The 20,486-nt window shown below is 43.5% G+C and overlaps 1 protein-coding gene across 9 annotated transcripts; it reads left to right on the top strand.

Annotated features, from left to right (window-relative positions):
* The first annotated feature begins 215 nt into the window (after positions 1 to 215).
* Positions 216 to 20,292, top strand: hycc1 (hyccin PI4KA lipid kinase complex subunit 1). 9 transcript variants are annotated; one of them, XM_029646307.2, is made up of 13 exons: positions 219 to 412; positions 4,437 to 4,521; positions 6,065 to 6,166; positions 6,389 to 6,571; positions 6,888 to 6,968; positions 7,133 to 7,248; positions 7,379 to 7,474; positions 9,585 to 9,701; positions 12,223 to 12,340; positions 12,559 to 12,665; positions 14,462 to 14,520; positions 16,664 to 16,827; positions 17,712 to 20,292. In XM_029646307.2, exons 2-13 carry the CDS (start codon positions 4,471 to 4,473, stop codon positions 17,742 to 17,744), a joined length of 1,227 nt encoding a protein of 408 aa, XP_029502167.1. In that variant the 5' UTR covers positions 219 to 412; positions 4,437 to 4,470; the 3' UTR covers positions 17,745 to 20,292. The 9 variants fall into 9 exon arrangements, with proteins under 9 accessions (XP_064873972.1, XP_029502167.1, XP_029502165.1 ...); XM_029646305.2 differs by having other exon boundaries at positions 220 to 412; positions 16,664 to 16,963; positions 17,712 to 17,801; XM_029646306.2 differs by having other exon boundaries at positions 220 to 412; positions 16,664 to 16,978; positions 17,712 to 17,801.
* The last annotated feature ends 194 nt before the right edge of the window (positions 20,293 to 20,486 follow it).

The following is a 20,486-nucleotide window of genomic DNA, read 5'->3' as shown; positions in this document are numbered from 1 at the left end:
TTAAAAGTTACAACTATAAGATATGATGGCTAAAACACAAAGGTCATAAATCATTTAACTATGACCATGGCCGGACTGTCAAACAGCGATGACAGCGACAATCTACCCTATTTGTAAAAAATTATTATGTCCCGCCCCTACATCAAATTTAATTGGTCGCTATTTCTGAAGGCGCGGTTCTTACTTTTTATACTGCTTAGCCATTGGCTTACCATTCCTGTCATTCCGAATTAGTCCTTCTCGAGTTCACTCTAGTGTTGGAGAGTGGTGGGAGTAAATGAAAATGGAGGTTTTGATGTTGATTAATGATTTAGCTTGCTAGTGTCTTTATGGAGTAATTGATATCTACCCATTTCCTCGGACGGAACAATAGTGGACTTGGAGACGAAGGAAATCTCGAGATAGCATGATAGTAAGTAAACAAACAACTTTCCAGCCAGCTAGTTAGTTCGTCTTTTTGGAGAGCGCTTTCTGCATGCACATTTTCAGTTTGAAACCTGGCCGATTCGGCTAGAGATTATGTCGAGCTCGGAAGCATATAAATTAGCTAGATCTGCTGCTAGCGACCTCACACAAAGTAATTTGCGAGAATAGTTAAATATCTACAGTTTGTATGTAGCGAGCTTGTGTATAGCTGTCGACCAGACTTGCGAAGCTGTGTGAAAGGTGAAGGATCTTGCCCGCTAGCATCTAGCTAGCCAACTGACAGGCGTGAAGTGAAACTCTCACAATTAGCAGCAAACTTAGTTCCGTCACTACGTTGGCCAGCATGCTAGCTATCAGGTTTAACTGTCATTGGCCTGACAAGCCCAGGACAGGTAGCTTCCTTAGCCAGAAGGCTGTCAAAAAGTTTGTCCCTCAGCTCGTCTTCTGGTTAGCTAGCTAGCAAGTACCCATAGTCTAATGTCAAGCAGTATCCTTTTCAGTCGGTCAGTGGTTTAGTCTCCACATGATGTAGCTAAATGATGTTTATAGTGATGGTCTAACTACTGCTTAGGGTTTCTGCCGGTGGATATTGTGGCTGTACGCTGATCAATAGTCCTGTAGGATCGATCAGTGGTGGGCACTACATAGACATAGGTGTGGGTGTGTACCCTATACTGAGTCTTTAGCCAGTTGTCTGTGTTCGCTCTGTCAAGCATGTTTGATTAAAATCCTTTGTTTCATTATCAATGTTGCTGTGTGTGTGTGTGTGTGTGTGTGTGTGTGTCTCTGCCCTGCCTATCGGGCAGGTTGAGTAATGCATTGTTCAGATTTTTGCAATAGTTGACATGTGACGCAGCTTTCCTCAGTAAAGCCCTAGAGACTGGCGAGAAACACGGCTCTAATGCAGTGGAACCTCTGTAGGATGGTACGCGCACACAGTCCCTCTGCTATACAGAATGATAGGACAGTTTGCCAAACAGCAGTATGAGGAGCTCTCTGTAAATATGATCAGGGCCGAGCCTATAGTTACCTGAGACAGAGGGGGATGAAGAAAGAGTGAGAGGGAGAGAGAACAGGAGTGTAGGCTGCTATAAGAAGATTCCAGCCTGTCCACTTTCTCTCTCAGAACCCACATCTATCAGACCACACACACAGAGCTACTAATTAGAGTTAGGCACACTACTGCTGCTGGCAGAGAAACTACTGCGGGGGAAGGGGGGGGGGGGTGCAGATTCTGCAGAATCGGGTGATTGAGCGATGAGGAGAGGAAGTCTGGAGGAAGTAAGAGGTTAGGAAAGCGGGGGCATTATTTCCAAAGGAGAGGGAGATCTGCTAGGATTGTGTGTGTACTCGTGTGAGTGAGTATGAGGATAATGTAGACTATTTTCAGGACATTCCTTCACCTCATTTGGGCTACAGCGCTCTTTCTTTCTCGCTCCTCTGTTTCCTTTAGGGCATGGCACAATTATATGACTGCCGTGTGTGTATTTTTCCCCGTAACACAGGAAAAAGCGGCTCAGGCAGCTTTTTCTTCTATCCTCCAAGCTCTCCAAAACAGGGTTTTCTGATTGGCCCATTCACTTCCTGGCTTTTGCTCCGGTCTGATAACATGCCAGAGCAGCCCTTGGCTTGCCCTGTCCATTTTTCACTTGTTCACTTCTTTGATTCATAAGGAATAAGACGTGTAAGAAATATGGTGGAAACTTGCTTTGAACACAGCTAGCCCTTGCTTACACCAACCCATTGTTTTTAAGTGCGTGGGGAGGAGTGCATTCTTTGAGAGAAAGCACAGAGAATTGGGACGCATCATAGTGTGAGTAGGTCTATGTATTGGAAAGAGATGTCATAGTGAGTGAGTTGTCTAGGAGGAGTGGGTGGATGTGTCTGTTCTGTGTGCGTTGGTATACAGTCTTGCGATAAAAGATCTCCTACTGACAGCGCAGTAAGTAGTGTGTTGTGTAATAACATTGATTCAGAATAGCTTGTTCTCCAGTTAGCCAGTGTAAGAGTATGTGATTGGCTGTGCTGTCTGTTAGCTTGTTTCTGATAGGCTGTGTTTATAGGACAAGTTTGATGGTATTGGTGCTGTGATTGATAGATGGAGAAGAAACTACTACTGTGGACATAGCATCCAACTGGAGTGTGTGTGGCTGGGCTATTGATGTTAAAGGTTGTTTGTTTGGCTGCTACTCTTGTTTGGGCTTACTGTACCTCTCGGACCACACACACACAGAGAAGATTAGAAGTGTAAACTAGCAGAGGAATGTGTTGTTTAAATAGAGAGGATTATGAGGAAAGGCTGCCTGTTTTAAGCTCTGTGGTAATAACCTAGAGGTCAGTGTGTGTGTGAGACCGTGAATGGAGTCTTTGTGATTGCAGTTATAACCGGTTGGCAGGCTCTCTGAAACAGGTTTTGTGAAACATGGAGGTGAATATTAGAATACACACACACGCGCCCACGTTCCTGTTTGGTGTTGGGCAATATTGACCAGCCGCCTCGCAACATTCCACTGTGTCTCCACCTATACTAACAAAAATAAAAACGCAAAATGCAACAATTTCAAAGATTTGTACTGAGTTACAGTTCATAATGAGGAAATCAGTCAATTTAAATAAATGTATTAATGCCCTAATCTATGGATTTCACATGACTGGGAATATAGATATGCATCTGTTGTCATAGAAAATGGGCCTCACAATGGGCCTCAGGATTTCGTTACAGTATTTTTGTGCATTAAAATTTCCATTGGTACAATGCAATTGTGTTCATTGTCCTCTCAATAACCATAACTCCACAACCACCATGGGGCACTCTGTTTGTTTACAACGTTGACATCAGCAAACGGCTCGCCCACACGACGCCGTTCATATGGTCTGTGGTTGTGAGGTCGGTTGGACATACTGCTAAAGTGACATTGGAAGCGGCTTATGGTAGAGAAATTAACATGAAATGATTTGACAACAGCTCTGGTGGACATTCCTCCAGTCAACATGCCAATTGCACGCTCCTTTAACTTGAGACATCTGTTCCATTGTGTTGTGTGACAAAACTGCACATTGTAATGATCATGCTGTTTAATCAGCTTCTTGATATGCCACACCTGTCAAGTGGATGGATTTATCTTGGCAAAGGGGAAATGCTCACTAACAGGAATGTAAACAAATTTGTGCACAACATTTGAGAGAAATAAGCTTTTTGTGTGTATGGAACATTTCTGTGATAATTTATTTCAGCTCATGAAACATGGGAGCAGCACTACATGCTGCTTTAGCTCGGTGATCCTCCGGGACCATGGTCAACGTTTGGTCATTATGTCTTCTAGTCTAGTAGGCCAGATCTGAGCTCATGGAAACACACTGTAGATGGATGATATTTGCATGATTCATCTAGCTCTGTTTATACCATACGAGGGGCTGTGTGCGTGACTTTGTGTGTAGTCTCGTGGAACCAGATCAATGTGTTGTGTTTGTGTGACATCATGTGAATGTAAATGATCTTAAGAAGTAGTTGAAGAAATAATCATTCCAATCTGAGCACATGTTCCTGCAGGAGAGTTTTGTCTCTCTCTCACCCCCTCTCCTTTTCACTCTTCCCCTCTCTTTCACACGGTGTGTGGACATGGTCCATCTCCTCTCCTTGCACCCACTTCTCACGACACACACACACACACACCACACAGAATTAGTGCTGTACTTCATTGTCTTGAACAAACATCTCAAATCCATGAGGGGAGGGATGGAGAAATGGATGGGGGATGGGGGAGTGGGGGCTTAGCACTGTTTTCCTCCCTCTCTCTCTCTCACACACTCTTATGTAACTGTGGGAGAGCCTGAAGTAACATTATAAGGAGAGAGCGAGGGAGAGTGCTGTTGATAGTGAGAGAGGTGTGAAACAGCAGAGATTGTGTGAAGCTGTAACTAAGGGAGAGTGAGGGAAAGCGAGATGGATTTTGTATTGTGTGTCTGTCTTAGTTAGAGTGTACTAACAACAGTCCCTCTTTGCTTCCCAGGTAGAGGTGTGTCCACAACAGCAGATGAGGGAAGATGTTGGCTATGGACCAAGGAGTGGTGGAGGAGTGGCTGTCAGAGTTTAAGGTGTGTGGCTGTCAGTCAGGTTGTCTGTCAGTCAGGTTTTCTGTTAGCCCCCCCTCAAGCCCATAAATAAAAAATAATGACTTTTAGCCTATTCATTGATGGGAATACCAGTCGCTGGAAATGCATTTGACCGGTCTTATCGGTCTCTTGGTTAATTAGCATAATTTTGTGGAATTAAATTGGTGCGTGTGTAACGGATACAGAGCCTGTATATGAGCGGGAAATCAGCGCGAGAGCTGCTGCTACAGCTGATCACACAGCTCGTTCGTTGTTAATGGGGTAAAGCATGCTTTTATAAGCCCAATCATTACACAACAATTGGAAAAGCCATTGCGTCTTTAAAACAGTTTTGATTAAAAATAAAATAAAAAATATATACTTTTTTTATTTCTCAACTGGTAATTGAAGCTTGCTTCCCATTCGCTATTCAAGTACATGGACAATGATAGGCAGGCTTTAATCCATCACACACCGCTTTACAATGAGCTGGAGGCAGTATGCATTTTGAAAACATATTCTTAATTGTTTGAAACCTGAACATTTTACGTCATTATGAGGCATGTCTTACCTTGCTTCAAAGTAGCCTAGCCTAAAGTATTTTATAAAGACTTCCATATGCCATTGAAACCAGTAGCTATTGATTTTCAAAACAATTTTCTTTCATTGGCTACAGGACAAATGTCCATCCTAGTCATATTAGCAACCAATGCTAGTTGCATCTTTAGATCTCCCCTTTTTCGACATTTGTAAATTATGTTTTCGTCTGTCATATGAAACTGCTGACGTGCGGTGTGCTTTTGACAACTGTTATCCCGCTAATTGCATTATGCAACGAACATTTGCGCTTAGCATACTGCCTTGTGTGCATTGCTGAGCTTATACTGTGAAGAAATAATAGTTAATCAACATTTTATGCTAAATGTTCTGATCTGCTGCATCAGCCTCTTTTTAAAGATGTTTTGGTGAAGTCTAGGCCTACTGGTTGTGTGAATTTTGGGATCTATCGTCCTACAACTGTCCTAGAATCTGTTTGGAATAGGCTATTTCTTTCTCGCACAGAATGACAAGTTGACCAATAGAATAGGTCAACTTTTCTACTATGGGTGATAGACTAGTGATTTTGCTGTTCGTTACTTGTCTTGTTGGCTGAGGAAAAGTACATCTTCAAAGTATGCATCAGAATTCGGTAAGAAGGAAGCACGCTGTTGCATCCTCGAGTTGCATGTTCTGTTAAGATGCATTACCATAATCTAAGTGTGAATTCTGTCATTCTGAACACCGTGGGTGGTCGCCCTAGTGGGTCCAGAAAATTCAATTCTGCCTGTCCGCTGTCTGCCGCCACATTTTCCTCATGGAAACCCTGGTGTGTTTGTGTATGTGTGTTAGGGGAGTGTCACTGTCTCCTCATCAGTGTTCACTGTATCTCTGTCTGTCAGCACACACACACACAAAACGTAGATGTGTGGGCTTAGTACACACATAGTTACCTGTTATTTCAAGGTTGCTCCGGGTACAGAGTGTTGATCTGTGTGATTGTGTACAGACCCTTCCTGACAGTGCAGTGTCCAGCTACGCAGCGTCTCTGAAGGAGAAAGGCTCCCTGGTCCCAGCGCTCTACAAAGTCATCAGGGAGAACTACAGTGATGTACGTACTACACACACGCACATACAACGTTAATGCATACACTGATACAATCCGCTTCCACTAGCATTGCTACATTCTGCAAAAATGGTCACCAGGAGCTTCTGGACTTTGCTAAATATCCAGCTAATGAAACACTAACAACCTATGTATTTAACAGAGCTAAGCTAAAATTTCAAAACGTGAACTCTCCCTCAAACCCTCTCCTCTATATCTATCTTCTAGTTGTTGGAGCCAGTGTGTCACCAGTTGTTTGAGTTCTATCGTAGCGGAGAGCCACGGCTGCAGCGGTTTGTTCTCCAGTTCCTCCCTGAGCTGCTCTGGTCCCTCCTCCTGGCTCCGTCTGCAGCCAGGGACCCACATACCTCCGGCTGTATAGAGGCCCTGCTACTGGGGATATATAATCTGGTGAGATACACACACCCACATTCTAACACACACTTTCAGGAGGGTGTTGGGGGGTTAGCAATTAGAGCTTTCTCTCTCTCTCTCACTCTCCTTCTCGCTGTCTGTCTCAGAATAGCAGAGTAGGTCAGCTGTCATTCAGCATCCTGTCACAGCTATTACTCATCCTGACATTAACAGCTCTGACATCGCCTAACAGGCCTTTACACACAGACACACACCACTGAGACACTGCTTCGCTTTAAGGTGTACTCTTTAAAATAGCTTTTATTTCCCTCGCCCACACACTGACATTCTCTCTCTCTCTTTCTCTCTGTAGGAGATTGTAGATAAGGATGGACAGAGTAAAGTCCTTTCTTTCACTGTCCCCTCCCTCTCCAAACCCTCAGTCTACCACGAGGTAAGTACACCTTTCAAGTCAGTCTTTCTCTATGAACATGGTATATGGATGGGGTTGGCTAACTATTAAATCCTCCCTAGATTAAATAGTTTATAATCCATGACCATCTTTAAATAACTTTTTATAGATCAAGTTAGTAATATGAATAAACCCTTCCCCCCCAGCCCTCCACCATTGGCTCCCTGGCGTTGACGGAAGGGGCTCTAGCTAATCATGGTCTGCGTAGAGTGGTGTACAGCGGGCCTCACCTACAGAGAGAAACCTTCACGGCTCAGAACAGGTCAGACAGAGTTATGGTTGAATTGGAGCTGGGCTGCAGTGTGTTGTATTTGTTTTATGGCAATTTGGCTGAAGTGCTTAAGATCTTGGTTTGTGTTAACGTTGCTGTGCGTGTGTGTGTGTGTGTGTAGGTTTGAGGTGCTGACCTTCCTGCTGCTGTGTTACAATGCAGCTCTCAGCTACATGACCTCCTCATCTCTGCAGTCCCTCTGCCAGCTCAGCTCCAGGTAACACACACACACACACACACACGCTCCCCTGCCAGCACCCGCTTATTTGATCCTCTTAAAGACTTTAGTGGAGAACTGGGCCAAGATACTACCACTTTCCCTGAGAGCCTAGGACACACACACACACACACACACACACACACACGGTCTCTGTCTGAGGAGTTGTTAATCTGCTGGCAGTGGTTGAGCATTAGTGTGATGAACACTGAGCTAAAGAGAGACAGAGAGGCGATCAGCTCACTGCAGTTCTACTCTTTGCCTTAGAGCAGGTATTCCAAAACTGGGGTACGTTTAATGCCATCGGGGGTACGGCAAATAAAAATGTGATTCACATTTGGTTGAGTTTATTTTTTTTTGTCACCCGAGTAGCCTCGTTTCACTGACAACAATAACATGAAACTATCTAGTGTTCAGCAAAATAACAACACAAAGTCAAATACAGGTAGCCTAATAATTAACATCTAATCACATTAACCGTTACTCTCTCGTGGGAAATCGGTCCGTATGTAGCCAAACGCAGCTGCTGCTCATGTTGGTATCTACTGATGGCGCAAAAGCGATGACAGGGAGACATAGTGGAGTGGTAACGTGCGTGTAAGCAGTTGCTCCTGACATCACTTGGGTACACTGCAGCATCTACCGAGAGGCTCTTGGGTACACTGCAGCATCTACCGAGAGGCTCTTGGGCACACTGCAGCATCCACCGAGAGGCTCTTGCTGCCAAGGGAATGCCTGACAGCTTGAAAGATGTTTTGGACACTACAGTGAAAATGGTTAACTTTGTTAAAGCAAGGCCCCTGAATTCTTGTATTTTCTGCATTATGCAATGATATGGGCAGCGACCATGTAACGCTTTTACAGCATACAGAAGTGCGCTGGTTATCAAGGGGCAAAATATTGACACGTTTTTTTAAAATTGAGAAACGATCTTTTAAAGTTTTCTTTACTGACCATTTTCACTTGTCTGACTGTTTGCATGATGACGAGTTCCTCACACGACTGTCTGGGTGATGTTTTTTCTTGCCTGAATGATCTGAATCTAGGACTCTTCTCAACTATATTCAATGTGAGGGACCAAATTGAGGCTATGATTAAGAAGTTGGAGCTCTTTTCTGTCTGCATTAACAAGGACAACACACAGGTCTTTCCATCATTTTGTGTGCAAATGAACTCAAGCTTACGGACAATGTCAAATGTGATATAGCGAAGCTCCTGATTGAGATGGGTCCGCAATTACATAGGTACTTTCCCGAAACGGACAAAACGAACAACTGGATTCGTTATCCCTTTCATGCCCTGCCTCCAGTCCACTTACCGATATCTGAACAAGAGCGCCTCATTGAAATTGCAACAAGCGGTTCTGTGAAAATTGAATTTAATCAGAAGCTACTGTCATATTTCTGGATAGGGCTGCGCTTCCGCTCATAAGACACTGATGCCATTTGCAACCACATACCTATGTGAGAGTGGATTCTCGACCTTCACTAGCATTAACACTATATACAGGCACAGACTGTGTGTGGACAATGATTTAAGACTGACACTCTCTCCAATGCAACCCAACATTGCAGAGGTATGTGAATTCTTTCAAGCACACCCTTCTCATTAACCTGTGGTGAGTTATTCACAATTTTTGATGAACAAATAAGGTTATCTGTAAGATGGCTAAATAAAGAGCTAAATTATTGTATTTTTTTTGTGCCCTGGTCCTATAAGAGCTCTGTCACTTTCCATGAGCCGGCTTGTGACAACTCACACTCATTCTTATGTTTAATAAATGTATGGTGTAGTGGGTGGCAGGCTTACAATGATGGCAAAAAAAACATTTGAGAGTGTGCTGACCCTGGTGCTAGAGAGGGTACGCAGCTAGAGGTTGAATGTTTGAAGGGGTACGGGACTATAAAACGTTTGAACTACTGATCTAGAGGAATCTGGCTGCTTGAAGAAACACAACAGTATATTATGGATGGCATGGATTTTTCAAATCATCCTGGTCTTTTATAAAGAAACTCTCGAAGCTTGTCATTTGTGTTCTGGTTGGTGGCTGTATTCTCTGTACTGTGATTGGTTGAATTACGGTATTCTCTGCTGTTTGATTGGTCTACAGGGTGTGTATCTGTGGTTACCCGCGGCAACAGCTAAGGAGGTATAAAGGCATCAGCTCTCGTCTGACCGTCACCTCTGAGTTCCTGGTCCAACTCATCACTGGGATACATTACGCACTGTGAGAAAACACACACACACATTCCCTAACCTCGAACCATGAAACCAGCCTCCTTCACTCCTGCTGCCAAACAGCCAGTTTTACGAGGGTATCCTACCTATCCCTGACTTCGGCCATGTCATTTACAAAATAGCCTCCAACACTCTACTCAGCAGTATATCACAGTGCCATCCGTTTTTGTCACCAAAGCTCCATATACTACCCATCACTGCGACCTGTATGCTCTCATTGGCTGGTCCTCGCTACATATTTGTCTCCAGACCCACTGGCTCCAGGTCATCTATAAGTGTTTGCTAGGTAAAGCCCCGCCTTATCTCAGCTCACTGGTCACCATAACAACACCCACCCGTAGCAGTCGCTCCAGCAGGTATATTTCACTGGTCATCCCCAAAGCCAACACTCCCGTTGGACGCCTTTCCTTCCAGTTCTCTGCTGCCAATGACTGGAACGAATTGCAAAAATCACTGAAGCTGGAGACAGTGGGGCAAAAAAGTATTTAGTCAGCCAACAATTGTGCAAGGTCTCCCACTTAAAAAGATGAGAGAGGCCTGTAATTTTCACCATAGGTACACTTCAACTATGACGGACAAAATGAGAAAGAAAAATCCAGAAAATCACATTGTAGGATTTTTAATTCATCAATTTGCAAATTATGGTGGAAAATAAGTATTTGGTCAAAAACAAAAGTTTATCTCAATACTTTGTTATACCCTTTGTTTGCAATGACAGTGGTCAAACGTTTTCTGTAAGTCTTCACAAGGTTTTCACACACTGTTGCTGATATTTTGGCCCATTCCTCCGTGCAGATCTCCTCTAGAACAGTGATGTTTTGACTTTCAACTCCCTCCAAAGATTTTCTATGGGGTTGAGATCTGGAGACTGGCTAGGCCACTCCAGGACCTTGAAATGCTTCTTACGAAGCCACTCCTTCGTTGCCCGGGCGGTGTGTTTGGGATCATTGTCATGCTGAAAGACCCAGCCACGGTTCATCTTCAATGCCCTTGCTGATGGAAGGAGGTTTTCACTAAAAATCTCACGATACATGGCCCCATTCATTCTTTCCTTTACACGGATCAGTTGTCCTGGTCCTTTTGCAGAAAAACATTCCCAAAGCATGATGTTTCCACCCCCATGCTTCACAGTAGGTATGGTGCTCTTTGGATGCAACTCAGCATTCTTTGTCCTCCAAACATGACGAGTTGAGTTTTTACCAAAAAGTAATATTTTGGTTTCATCTGACCATATGACATTCTCCCAATCTTCTTCTGGATCATCCAAATGCTCTCTAGCAAACTTCAGACGGGCCTGGACATGTACTGGCTTAAGCAGGGGGACACGTCATGCACTGCAGGATCTGAGTCCCTGGCGGCGTAGTGTGTTACTGATGGTAGGCGTTGTTACTTTGGTCCCAGCTCTCTGCAGGTCATTCACTAGGTCCCCCCGTGTGGTTCTGGGATTTTTGCTCACCGTTCTTGTGATCATTTTGACCCCACGGGGTGAGATCTTGCGTGAGCCCCAGATCGAGGGTGATCTTATGTCTTCCATTTCCTAATAATTGCTCCCACAGTTGATTTCTTCAAACCAAGCTGCTTACCTATTGCAGATTCAGTCTTCCCAGCCTGGTGCAGGTCTACAATTTTGTTTCTGGTGTCCTTTGACAGCTCTTTGGTCTTGGCCATAGTGGAGTTTGGAGTGTGACTGTTTGAGGTTGTGGACAGGTGTCTTTTATACTGATAACAAGTTCAAACAGGTGCCATTAATACAGGTAATGAGTGGAGGACAGAGGAGCCTCTTAAAGAATAAGTTACAGGTCTGTGAGAGCCAGAAATCTTGCTTGTTTGTAGGTGACCAAATACTTATTTTCCACCATAATTTGCAAATAAATTCATAAAAAATCCTACAATGTGATTTTCTGGATTTTTATTCTCATTTTGTCTGTCATAGTTGAAGTGTACCTATGATGAAAATTACAGGCCTCATCTTTTTAAGTGGGAGAACTTGCACAATTGGTGGCTGACTAAATACTTTTTTGCCCCACTGTATCTTCGTCACCAACTTTAAGCATCGGCTGTCAGAGCAGTTTACTGCAGCTTTACACAGCCCATCTGTAAATAGCCCATCCAACCAACTACCTACCTCATCCCATATTTGTTTTTATTTACTTTTTTGCTCTTTTACACCAGTATTTCTACTTGTACATCCTCATCTGCACATCTATCACTCCAGTGTTAATTTGCTAAATTGTAATTACTTGTAATTACTTTTTATTGCCTTACCTCCTTACTTCATTTGCACACACTGTATGTATATAGACCTTTTCTATTATATTATTGACTGTACGTTTGTTTATTCCGTGTGTGTAACTCTGTTGTTTGTGATGCACTGGTTTGCTTTATCTTGACCAGGTCGCAGTTGTAAATGAGAACTTGTTCGCAACATGCCTACCTGGTTAAATAAAGGTGAAATAAAATAAAAAACCCTACCCTGTGAACGAGAGGGTTGATTAGTTTGTGTGTTCCAGGTGTAATGGGGAGATGGACCTGGGTTCCAAGGCGCTGGATGATGTTCTGTATCGAGCTCAGCTAGAACTGTACCCTGAAGCTCTACTGGTGGGTGACATCACACACAAACACACACAGGTGTGTGCCAGGACACCGACCTCTCCCATGTCATGTCACCAGAGGGTGTGTGTGTGGTGCCTGTAATCCCACAGTGTTAAAACATTGAGATGTTAATCTGTAATCCTGAAGGCTGCTTCATCAAACCTCAGGCAGCGGTTCTTCAACAGTACCGTAGACACACACAGAGCAGCATCCTGTGGTTGTTGTCAGTACTTAACATTGTGTGTGTTATTTAGGTGGGTAATGCCATCAAGTCGTCCCAACAGTGTGCTGCGCTGAAGTCTGGCGCTAGTAAAGAAGGAGCTCGCAGCATTCAGGTGGAGATCACTCCTACTTCCTCTAGGTACGTATGTACTCTCTATCTACACAGTATATTTCCTCTAGGTATGTGCAGTGCCTTCAGAAAGTATTCATACCCCTTGACTTGTTCCACATTTGTTGTGTTACAGCCTGCCTTCAAAATTGATTAAATTGTTTATTTTTCTCACGCATCTACACACAATATCACATAATGAAAAAGTTTTATTTTTTGGGGGTGAAAGTGAAATACAGATATCTAGTTTATACTGAACAAAAATATAAACGCAACATGCAAGAAATTACAATATTTTACTGAGTTTAACTAAGTTTTACTAAGTAAGTTGGAATAAATTAATTAGGACCGACTCCATGCATTACACTTGACTGGGAATACAGATATGCATCTGTTGGTCACAGATACATAAAAAATAAATGGGCCTCGGGATCTTGTCACGGTATCTCTGTGCGTTAAAATTGCCATCAATAAAATGCAATTGTGTTTGTTGCCCATAGCTTATACCGTAACTCCACCCCCACCATGGGGCACTCTGTTCACAACTTTGACATCAGCAAACCACTCGCCTACACGACGCCGTACACGTAGTCTGTGGTTGGGAGGCTAGTTGGATGTACTAAAAAACATTATGTTCTCAGGCAACAGCTCTGGTGGACTGCAGGAATTGTTCCCAGCACAAGGTGCTGTAATGATCATGCTGTTAATCAACTTCTTGACATGCCACACCAGTCAGGTGGATGAATTCTTTTGGCAAAGGGGAATTGCTCACTAACAGGGATGTAAACCAATGTTATTTTTGTTTCCGCTCATAAGACATGGGACTAACACTTGTTGTGTTTTTATATTTTTGTTCAGTGTACGTAAGTATTCACACCTCTGAGTCAATCATTTGTAGAAACACCTTTGGCAGCGATTACAGCTGTGAGTCTTTCTGGGTAAGTCTCTTAAGAGCGTTCCACACCTGGATTGTGCAACATTTGTCCATTATTCTTTTCAAAATTCATTAAGCTATGTCAAATTGGTTGTTGATCATTGCTAGACAGCCATTTTCTGGTCTTGCCATAGGTTTTTGAAGTAGATTTAAGTCAACTGTAAATCGGCCATTGTGTGTAGATCAGAGACAGACATTTTTTCTTCTTCTATTAAATCAATTTTAAATTCCCACTAACACAACAATGTGGAATAAGTCAAGGGATGTGAATACTTTCTGAAGGCACTGTATGTGTATATAATACATATATCTACACAGTATACTTCCTCTAGGTACATTTTTATTTATTTCACCTTTATTTAACCAGGTAGACTAGTTGAGAACAAGTTCTCATTTACAACTGCGACCTGGTCAAGATAAAGCAAAGCAGTGGGACACAAACAACATAGTTACAACATAGAATAAACAAACATACAGTCAATAGTCTATATACAGTGTGTGCAAATGAGGTAGGATAAGGGAGGTAAGGCAATAAATAGGCCATAGTCGCAAAATAATTACAATGCAGCAATTAAACACTGGAGTGATAGACATGCAGAAGATGAGTATGCATGTAGAGATACTGGGGTTCAAAGGAGCTAAATAAAATACAGTATACACAGTATCCATTTTGATCTATAGTCATAGGTTCATAGATTGATCGTTATTTTTTTAGTGGAAAATTGTCTTTAGTATTTTCACGTCGCACTCTAACAGTTTAATGTGAACATAAGATCTTGGTTTGTAGACGCATGTTTTTTGATGGATGATTTTGATAAACTGCATTTTATATTGATTTTCCTGTTTACCTCTTTTGAACTACTAATAATTGAATGTGAATTCCCTCCTGTAGGATTTCACGGAATGCGGTCACGTCACTCTCTATCAGAGGACACCGCTGGAAACGCCATGGTAAGACTCTGACGCACGCACGGACGGTTTAGAAACTATAACCTAGAGTCAGTAGGGTATCTGGCCTATTATCTGTAGCTAGTCGTGATTATAGACATTAGGCTGTCTGTCTGCAATAAGAGGTTCTCAGTTCCAGACCCTTCCCACTCACCCATCTCTACTGACTACTCTCTGCCGGAGTTCAGCATGCCATGGGTTCTCCGCATCAGGACGTTTATTTAGCTTCTTGTCATTCACTACAGCTCTGCTCATCTGTCTTCTCTAGACATTATCACTGTCTGTACATGTGACCTAGACACGTTATTACATTGAATGTTTACACATGATCACTGCCTCGTCTGTTTTAATAGTTTACTGTATGCATTATTATTCATGCATGTACAGTTTAAGTCGGAAGTTTACATACACCTTACATACACCAAATACATTTAAACTCAGTTTTTCACAATTCCTGACATTTAATCCTAGTAAAAATTCCCTGTCTTAGGTTAGTAAGGATCACCACTTTATTTTAAGAATGTGAAATGTCAGATTTAATAGGAGACTGATTTATTTCAGCTTGTATTGCTTTCATCACATTCCCAGTGGGTCAGAAGTTTACATACACTCAATTAGTATTTGGTAGCATTGCCTTTAAATTGTTTAACTTGGGTCAAACGTTTCGGGTGGCCTTCCACAAGCGTCCCACAATAATTTGGATGAATTTTGGCCCATTCCTCCTGACAGAGCTGGTCTAACTGAGTCAGGTTTGTAGGCCTCCTTGCTCGCACACGCTTTTTCAGTTCTGCCCACACATTTTCTATAGGATTGAGGTCAGGGCTTTGTGATGGCCACTCCAATACCTTGACTTGGTTGTCCTTAAGCTATTTTGTCACAACTTTGGAAGTCGCTTGGGGTCGTTGTCCGTTTGAAAGACCCATTTGTGACCAAGCTTTAGCTTCCTGACTGATGTCTTGAGATATTGCTTCAATATATCCACAAAAGGTTCCTACCTCATGATGCCATCTATATTGTGAAGTGCACCATCCACTCCTGCAGCAAAGCACCCCCACAACATGATGCTGCCACCCCCGTTCTTCAGCTTACATTTACATTTAAGTCATTTAGCAGACGCTCTTATCCAGAGCGACTTACAAATTGGTGCTTTCACCTTATGACATCCAGCTTGCAAGCGTTCCCCTTTTTCTTCAACATAACGACGGTCATTATGGCCAAACAGTTCTATTGTTTCATCAGACCAGAGGACATTTCTCCAAAAAGTACGATTGTTGTCCGCATGTGTAGTTGCGAACCGTAGTCAGGCTTTTTTATAGATACTTTGTACCTGTTTCCTCCAGCATCTTCACAAGGTCCTTTGCTGCTCTTCTGGGATTGATTTGCACTTTTCGCACCAAAGTACATTCATCTCTAGGAGACAGAACGCATCTCCTTCCTGAGCGGTATGATGGCTGCGTGGTCCCATGGTGTTTATACTTGCGTACTATTGTTTGTACAGATGAACGTGGTACCTTCAGGCATTTGGAAATTGCTCCCAAGGATGAACCAGACTTGTGGGGGTCTACAATTATTTTTCTGTGGTCTTGGCTGATTTCTTTTGATTTTCCCATGATGTCAAGCAAAGAGGCACTGAGTTTGAAGGTAAGCCTTGAAATGCATCCACAGGTACACCTCCAATTGACTCAAATGATGTCAATTAGCCTATCAGAAGCTTCTAAAGCCATGACATCATTTTCTGGAATTTTCCAAGCTGTTTAAAGGCAAAGTCTACTTAGTGTATGTAAACATCTGACCCACTGGAATTGTGATACAGTGAAATAATCTGTCTGTAAACAATTGTTGGAAAATGTATCATGCTCAAAGTCCTGACCGTCTTGCCGAAACTATAGTTTGTTAACAAGAAATTAGTGGTTGAAAAATGAGTTTTAATGACTCCAACCTAAGTGTGTCAACTTCCGACTTCAACTGTACATTGTCACTGTCTGCATGTGCAGTGTCACTATATTCTGTGTACTGTGTGATCATCATGATTTTGTCTAGGATTTTTTTTTTGCCATCACATTTATTTTACTGTGTGTGTGTGTCTCTTATCTGTGTCTTCGTGTGTGTGTGTGTTTTATATCTGTCTCCATCTCCATGACCCCAGAGTCCCAGGAGGTCAGTGTAGATGGTGACCCGGCGACCCCTGGAGGTCAAGGGTCATCCATCCCAGAGATCAGTGTGACGATGCCCAACGGAGACTCTCTACGACCCCGCGACCCCCGACCTTTAACCCAGTCCGAGCCTGAGCCGCTGGGGTCAGCCTCAGAGGTCAGCCCCACCCACGACCCCAGTCCTAGGGGTCAGGAGGTCAGGAGGCAGAAGTCTGTGAGGCGATTGGTGGACGAGAGTTCTGGGCCCTCCTCTGCAGGAAGGGCCCAGTACTAAGACCCTCCCCATCCCCGGGGTAACCTAAGTAACAGTGTGTGGAGGCGTGGTCTTCTCTAAGCATGACGGTTGATTGGCTGGCTGACTAACTTTCGCCGCACTGCGTTGCCTCCTGACATGTTCTCCAATTTATTCAGTTTGAGATATCCCTTCCTCCTCATCACTCACTCCATCCATTTTCTCTCTCTCTCTGTGTGTGTGTGTGTGTGTGTGTGGCGGGGGGGTGGAGGTATTTTGGTCTCTAAAACGCCTAGCTCCAACACATCCCTGGGTTGCCGGGGGAGACAGACTGCTTTCTCCTGATTGGTTAGTTGCAGCAGCTGAGGACAATAGGCAGCTCTGGATTGGTCATTAGTCTCTTCCCCAGTATTTATTTTGTTTTAATTTCAGTATGTATATCAGTTCAGTGTGTCTGAAGGACCTGCCTATCTGTCTGTCTGCTGGTATAAGATTGTAGATTGCAGTCAGACGTGAGTTGTTAGTCGTGTGTTTTGTGTGTGTGTGGTTGATTGGTATGTGTGTTGCTTTCTACAACTCTTGTTGCCCAGACCTCTGCCTGTTGCTGTTCTCAGATAACTCAAGTATCAACAGTTAGTGGTGCTATGATTAGTTAATTACTAACTGTAGTACAGCTGAATGGCAACCATGTAAATAGGTGTCTTTACTCACTACTAGGGTCAGCACTAGCCCACTGTCCTGTCCTATAGCCTGCTCTACTATTCTGTCTGTCATTTAACGATAACTAACCCCTCTCTCTATCTCTTTAGACGCAGTGGATTTGGGTTCCCCGGATGAGTTGATGGATATCTCTGAAGTGGACGAAGGGGTGTGGCCTACAGGAGGGGCTGGCCCGGACTCACTGACTCCACCTACCATCACTATCAGCAACAGTGTTACCCCTGCGGTGGGAGGGGCCAAGACAGGAAGCAGGAAGTGGCATCTAGGCGGACGGTCGCATAAGGAGAAGGAGGCTTGTCCTCCAGGGGGGCAGACCCTGGGCGAGAACCTGGATCTGTCAATCAAACGTCTGACGCTGACGTCCAGCCAATCGGTGCCCAAGGGGCCGAGCCATAGCGCACTGAGCAGCCTATCGCGTACAGCCAGCGCTGTGTTCTCACGCTCCTTTGAGGGAAACAACACCGGAGGAAACCGTGGCAACCCAGAGGCTGGCCGCTATTCATGCAGTGGCAGCCTGCAGGAGGAGGAGTTAGGCTATCTAAGCCCCACCCCCAACCACAACCAGCGCTCGCCCAGCATCAGCGTGCACTTTAGGAGCGACCTGTGAACCCTGACCTATAACTCTTGAGCTCTCACCCCCATCTCAATCCTCTAACCCCATGTACCTGTGACCTGTATTCCCAGCCTGCCAGAAGGACTGGAACACATTCCCTCTTATCCCCCTCCTTTCCTCACCATCCCCCTTTCTTTCCTATACATACCATTCTTCATTTCCTTCTCTTCTTCAGTAGGACAGCTGCCCCCTCTAGAAACTGGCTTCTCTCCTACCCTTCCTCTCTCTCCAAAGCGAGAGCCTTGTGTGAGAGCAGGGAGCCTGTGTCCATCCCTCCGCCCTGGAACTACAGAACCACCAGACAGATCTGCAGACTGTTTTCTGAGAGGGTTTGGAAATTGAGTATTTAAGACTCTTGTTTGTCCTGTTTGGCTTTCTGTACATCCCTCCTGACCCCGCCCCCATCACCGGGCAAGTACGGTGTTTGTGAGCTTGTGTGTGTGGGAGCTTGCATGTGAGTGTGAATGCAATAAAGTGTTGCCGACTGTTTTTAGAATAAAGGTTGCTGATTGCTGCAATGAACAAGGTGTGATACTCCCAAAAATAAAATGAAAATAAATATAGTCTCTAGTGAAACTCTTTTTCCATTTTCAGATGCCCTCTCTTTCCCCTCTCCTTACTCATCATGCACTAGGCCCTAGTGACTAGGGTTGGATCGAACCCTAACACAATGTGACCTCCTCACTCTCATTGCCATAGCAAATATTTATTCATCCAGTCTGAATAATTCTGCATTCCACAAAAATGATTAAATGACAGACCACAAAAATGATAGAAACCAAAAATAATCATTAGTCTTTCATGTTCACATGTGAAGAGTATTGATTGATGTCATCCTACTAGAAGCAATATTTATCTCTCTGTGGTTATTTTCTCCCAGGTCTGATCAACAAACAAACTGGGTTGATTGGGTGATTGGGTTCATTTATGTTTCTGATCAATAAATTGATTGGGGATGGGTTTAAGTTTGTATGATAATGTATAAACTGTTTGTATGATGTAAACTGTGGAATTTTCCTATGACTGAGAGACTTGGGTTTTTAAATATAGATGCAACAATATATCAAAAGCAGTGGGGCGCCTACCTACGGTATTGATATGCATAAGTAGGAAGTCACCCTGTTGTCAATGCTGATGTCATATTGCTGCGTCTACCTTTAACTGTGGTGTTCTATGTACGGCAGACAGTGGTTATAAATGTGGTATTTTCCTACGAGAGGGAGGGAGGGAGAGCCAGTTGTTGTTCGAGCCGTATTGAATCTCCTCAGTGTTAAAGAACAAGAAGAATCCAACCCAAACCTGCACGATACGTGCCTGACTCCCAAACCACACCACCACCAAACCGAACACACCCCTAGGCCTAGGAGTAGTGGTTATAGGGGCTAGGGAACATTGGTATGCTTATACAAGCTAGGGAATAGGTTTATTTGAGTTGGTTTGGGATTAGGCCTGTAAACTGTCCTCTCCTCCAATCCCTTTCTACTCTGAAGTGTCAGTACAGTAATGTTGTTTGGTTGATCTTTATTGAGTGATTGGTTGATTTAACTTATATATATTTTTTATGTTAACATGAACTTGACTGTGTTTGTCTGTTCTCTGGTTCATCATCACCTGCTTTATAACATAATGGAAATTGAGGATACAGACAAAGAACACGCTCCCTTTGAGGAGAGGCGCACTGGCTGAACATTTTAAGTCAATGATTGCACGACAGTCACACTCCATTTGGTGGCAATGGAGTTCACTGTGGTGCAGACGGAGAGAAGAGTGTCGGGTGTAGGTCATGTGCTACTGGACATCTGAATGCAGAATAACGTCTGCCCTACTGGAACCTTTGTTCTAGAACCAGTGTTCTATCAGTCTGTCAGTGTTCTAGATCTGTTTTTATATTCATACGGTGGAACAATAACAATCATGTTTCTGTATTCGGTTGCTTTATGGAATGTCATGAATCTGTACATATTGTTGTTCGACTTCAGTTGTTGGTTTGGCCTTTCTGTCTGAAGATAACGCTCTGCTAGAGCTACTCTCTGAGAATAAAATCGTTCTATATTTCACTATATGCCTGACCCTGTTCTTCATCATACACACATTTATTTTACTCTCCTTGTGAGGACCAAATAATTTATTCCCATTCAAAATCCGATTTTCCTTAACCTAACCATAATTTTAACTCTAAAATAGCCTTTGTCCTCTTCCCACGTGTCTGAATTTTCCTTGTTTTACTGTCCTTGTGAGAACACAAGGATTG

The sequence above is a fragment of the Oncorhynchus nerka genome, linkage group LG4, assembly GCF_034236695.1.
Source record: "Oncorhynchus nerka isolate Pitt River linkage group LG4, Oner_Uvic_2.0, whole genome shotgun sequence".
In the NCBI taxonomy this organism is placed as follows: domain Eukaryota; kingdom Metazoa; phylum Chordata; class Actinopteri; order Salmoniformes; family Salmonidae; genus Oncorhynchus; species Oncorhynchus nerka.
This window is presented reverse-complemented; position numbering and strand designations above follow the sequence as displayed.

Bases quoted from the DNA above. Each gene is read 5' to 3' on its own strand.
- hycc1 (XM_029646300.2), top strand. From the start codon at position 4,471: ATGTTGGCTATGGACCAAGGAGTGGTGGAGGAGTGGCTGTCAGAGTTT. The intron at 6,167-6,388 runs GTACGTACTACA...TCTATCTTCTAG, and splicing joins TCAGGGAGAACTACAGTGAT to TTGTTGGAGCCAGTGTGTCA. The intron at 12,341-12,558 runs GTGTGTGCCAGG...TGTGTTATTTAG, and splicing joins TCACACACAAACACACACAG to GTGGGTAATGCCATCAAGTC.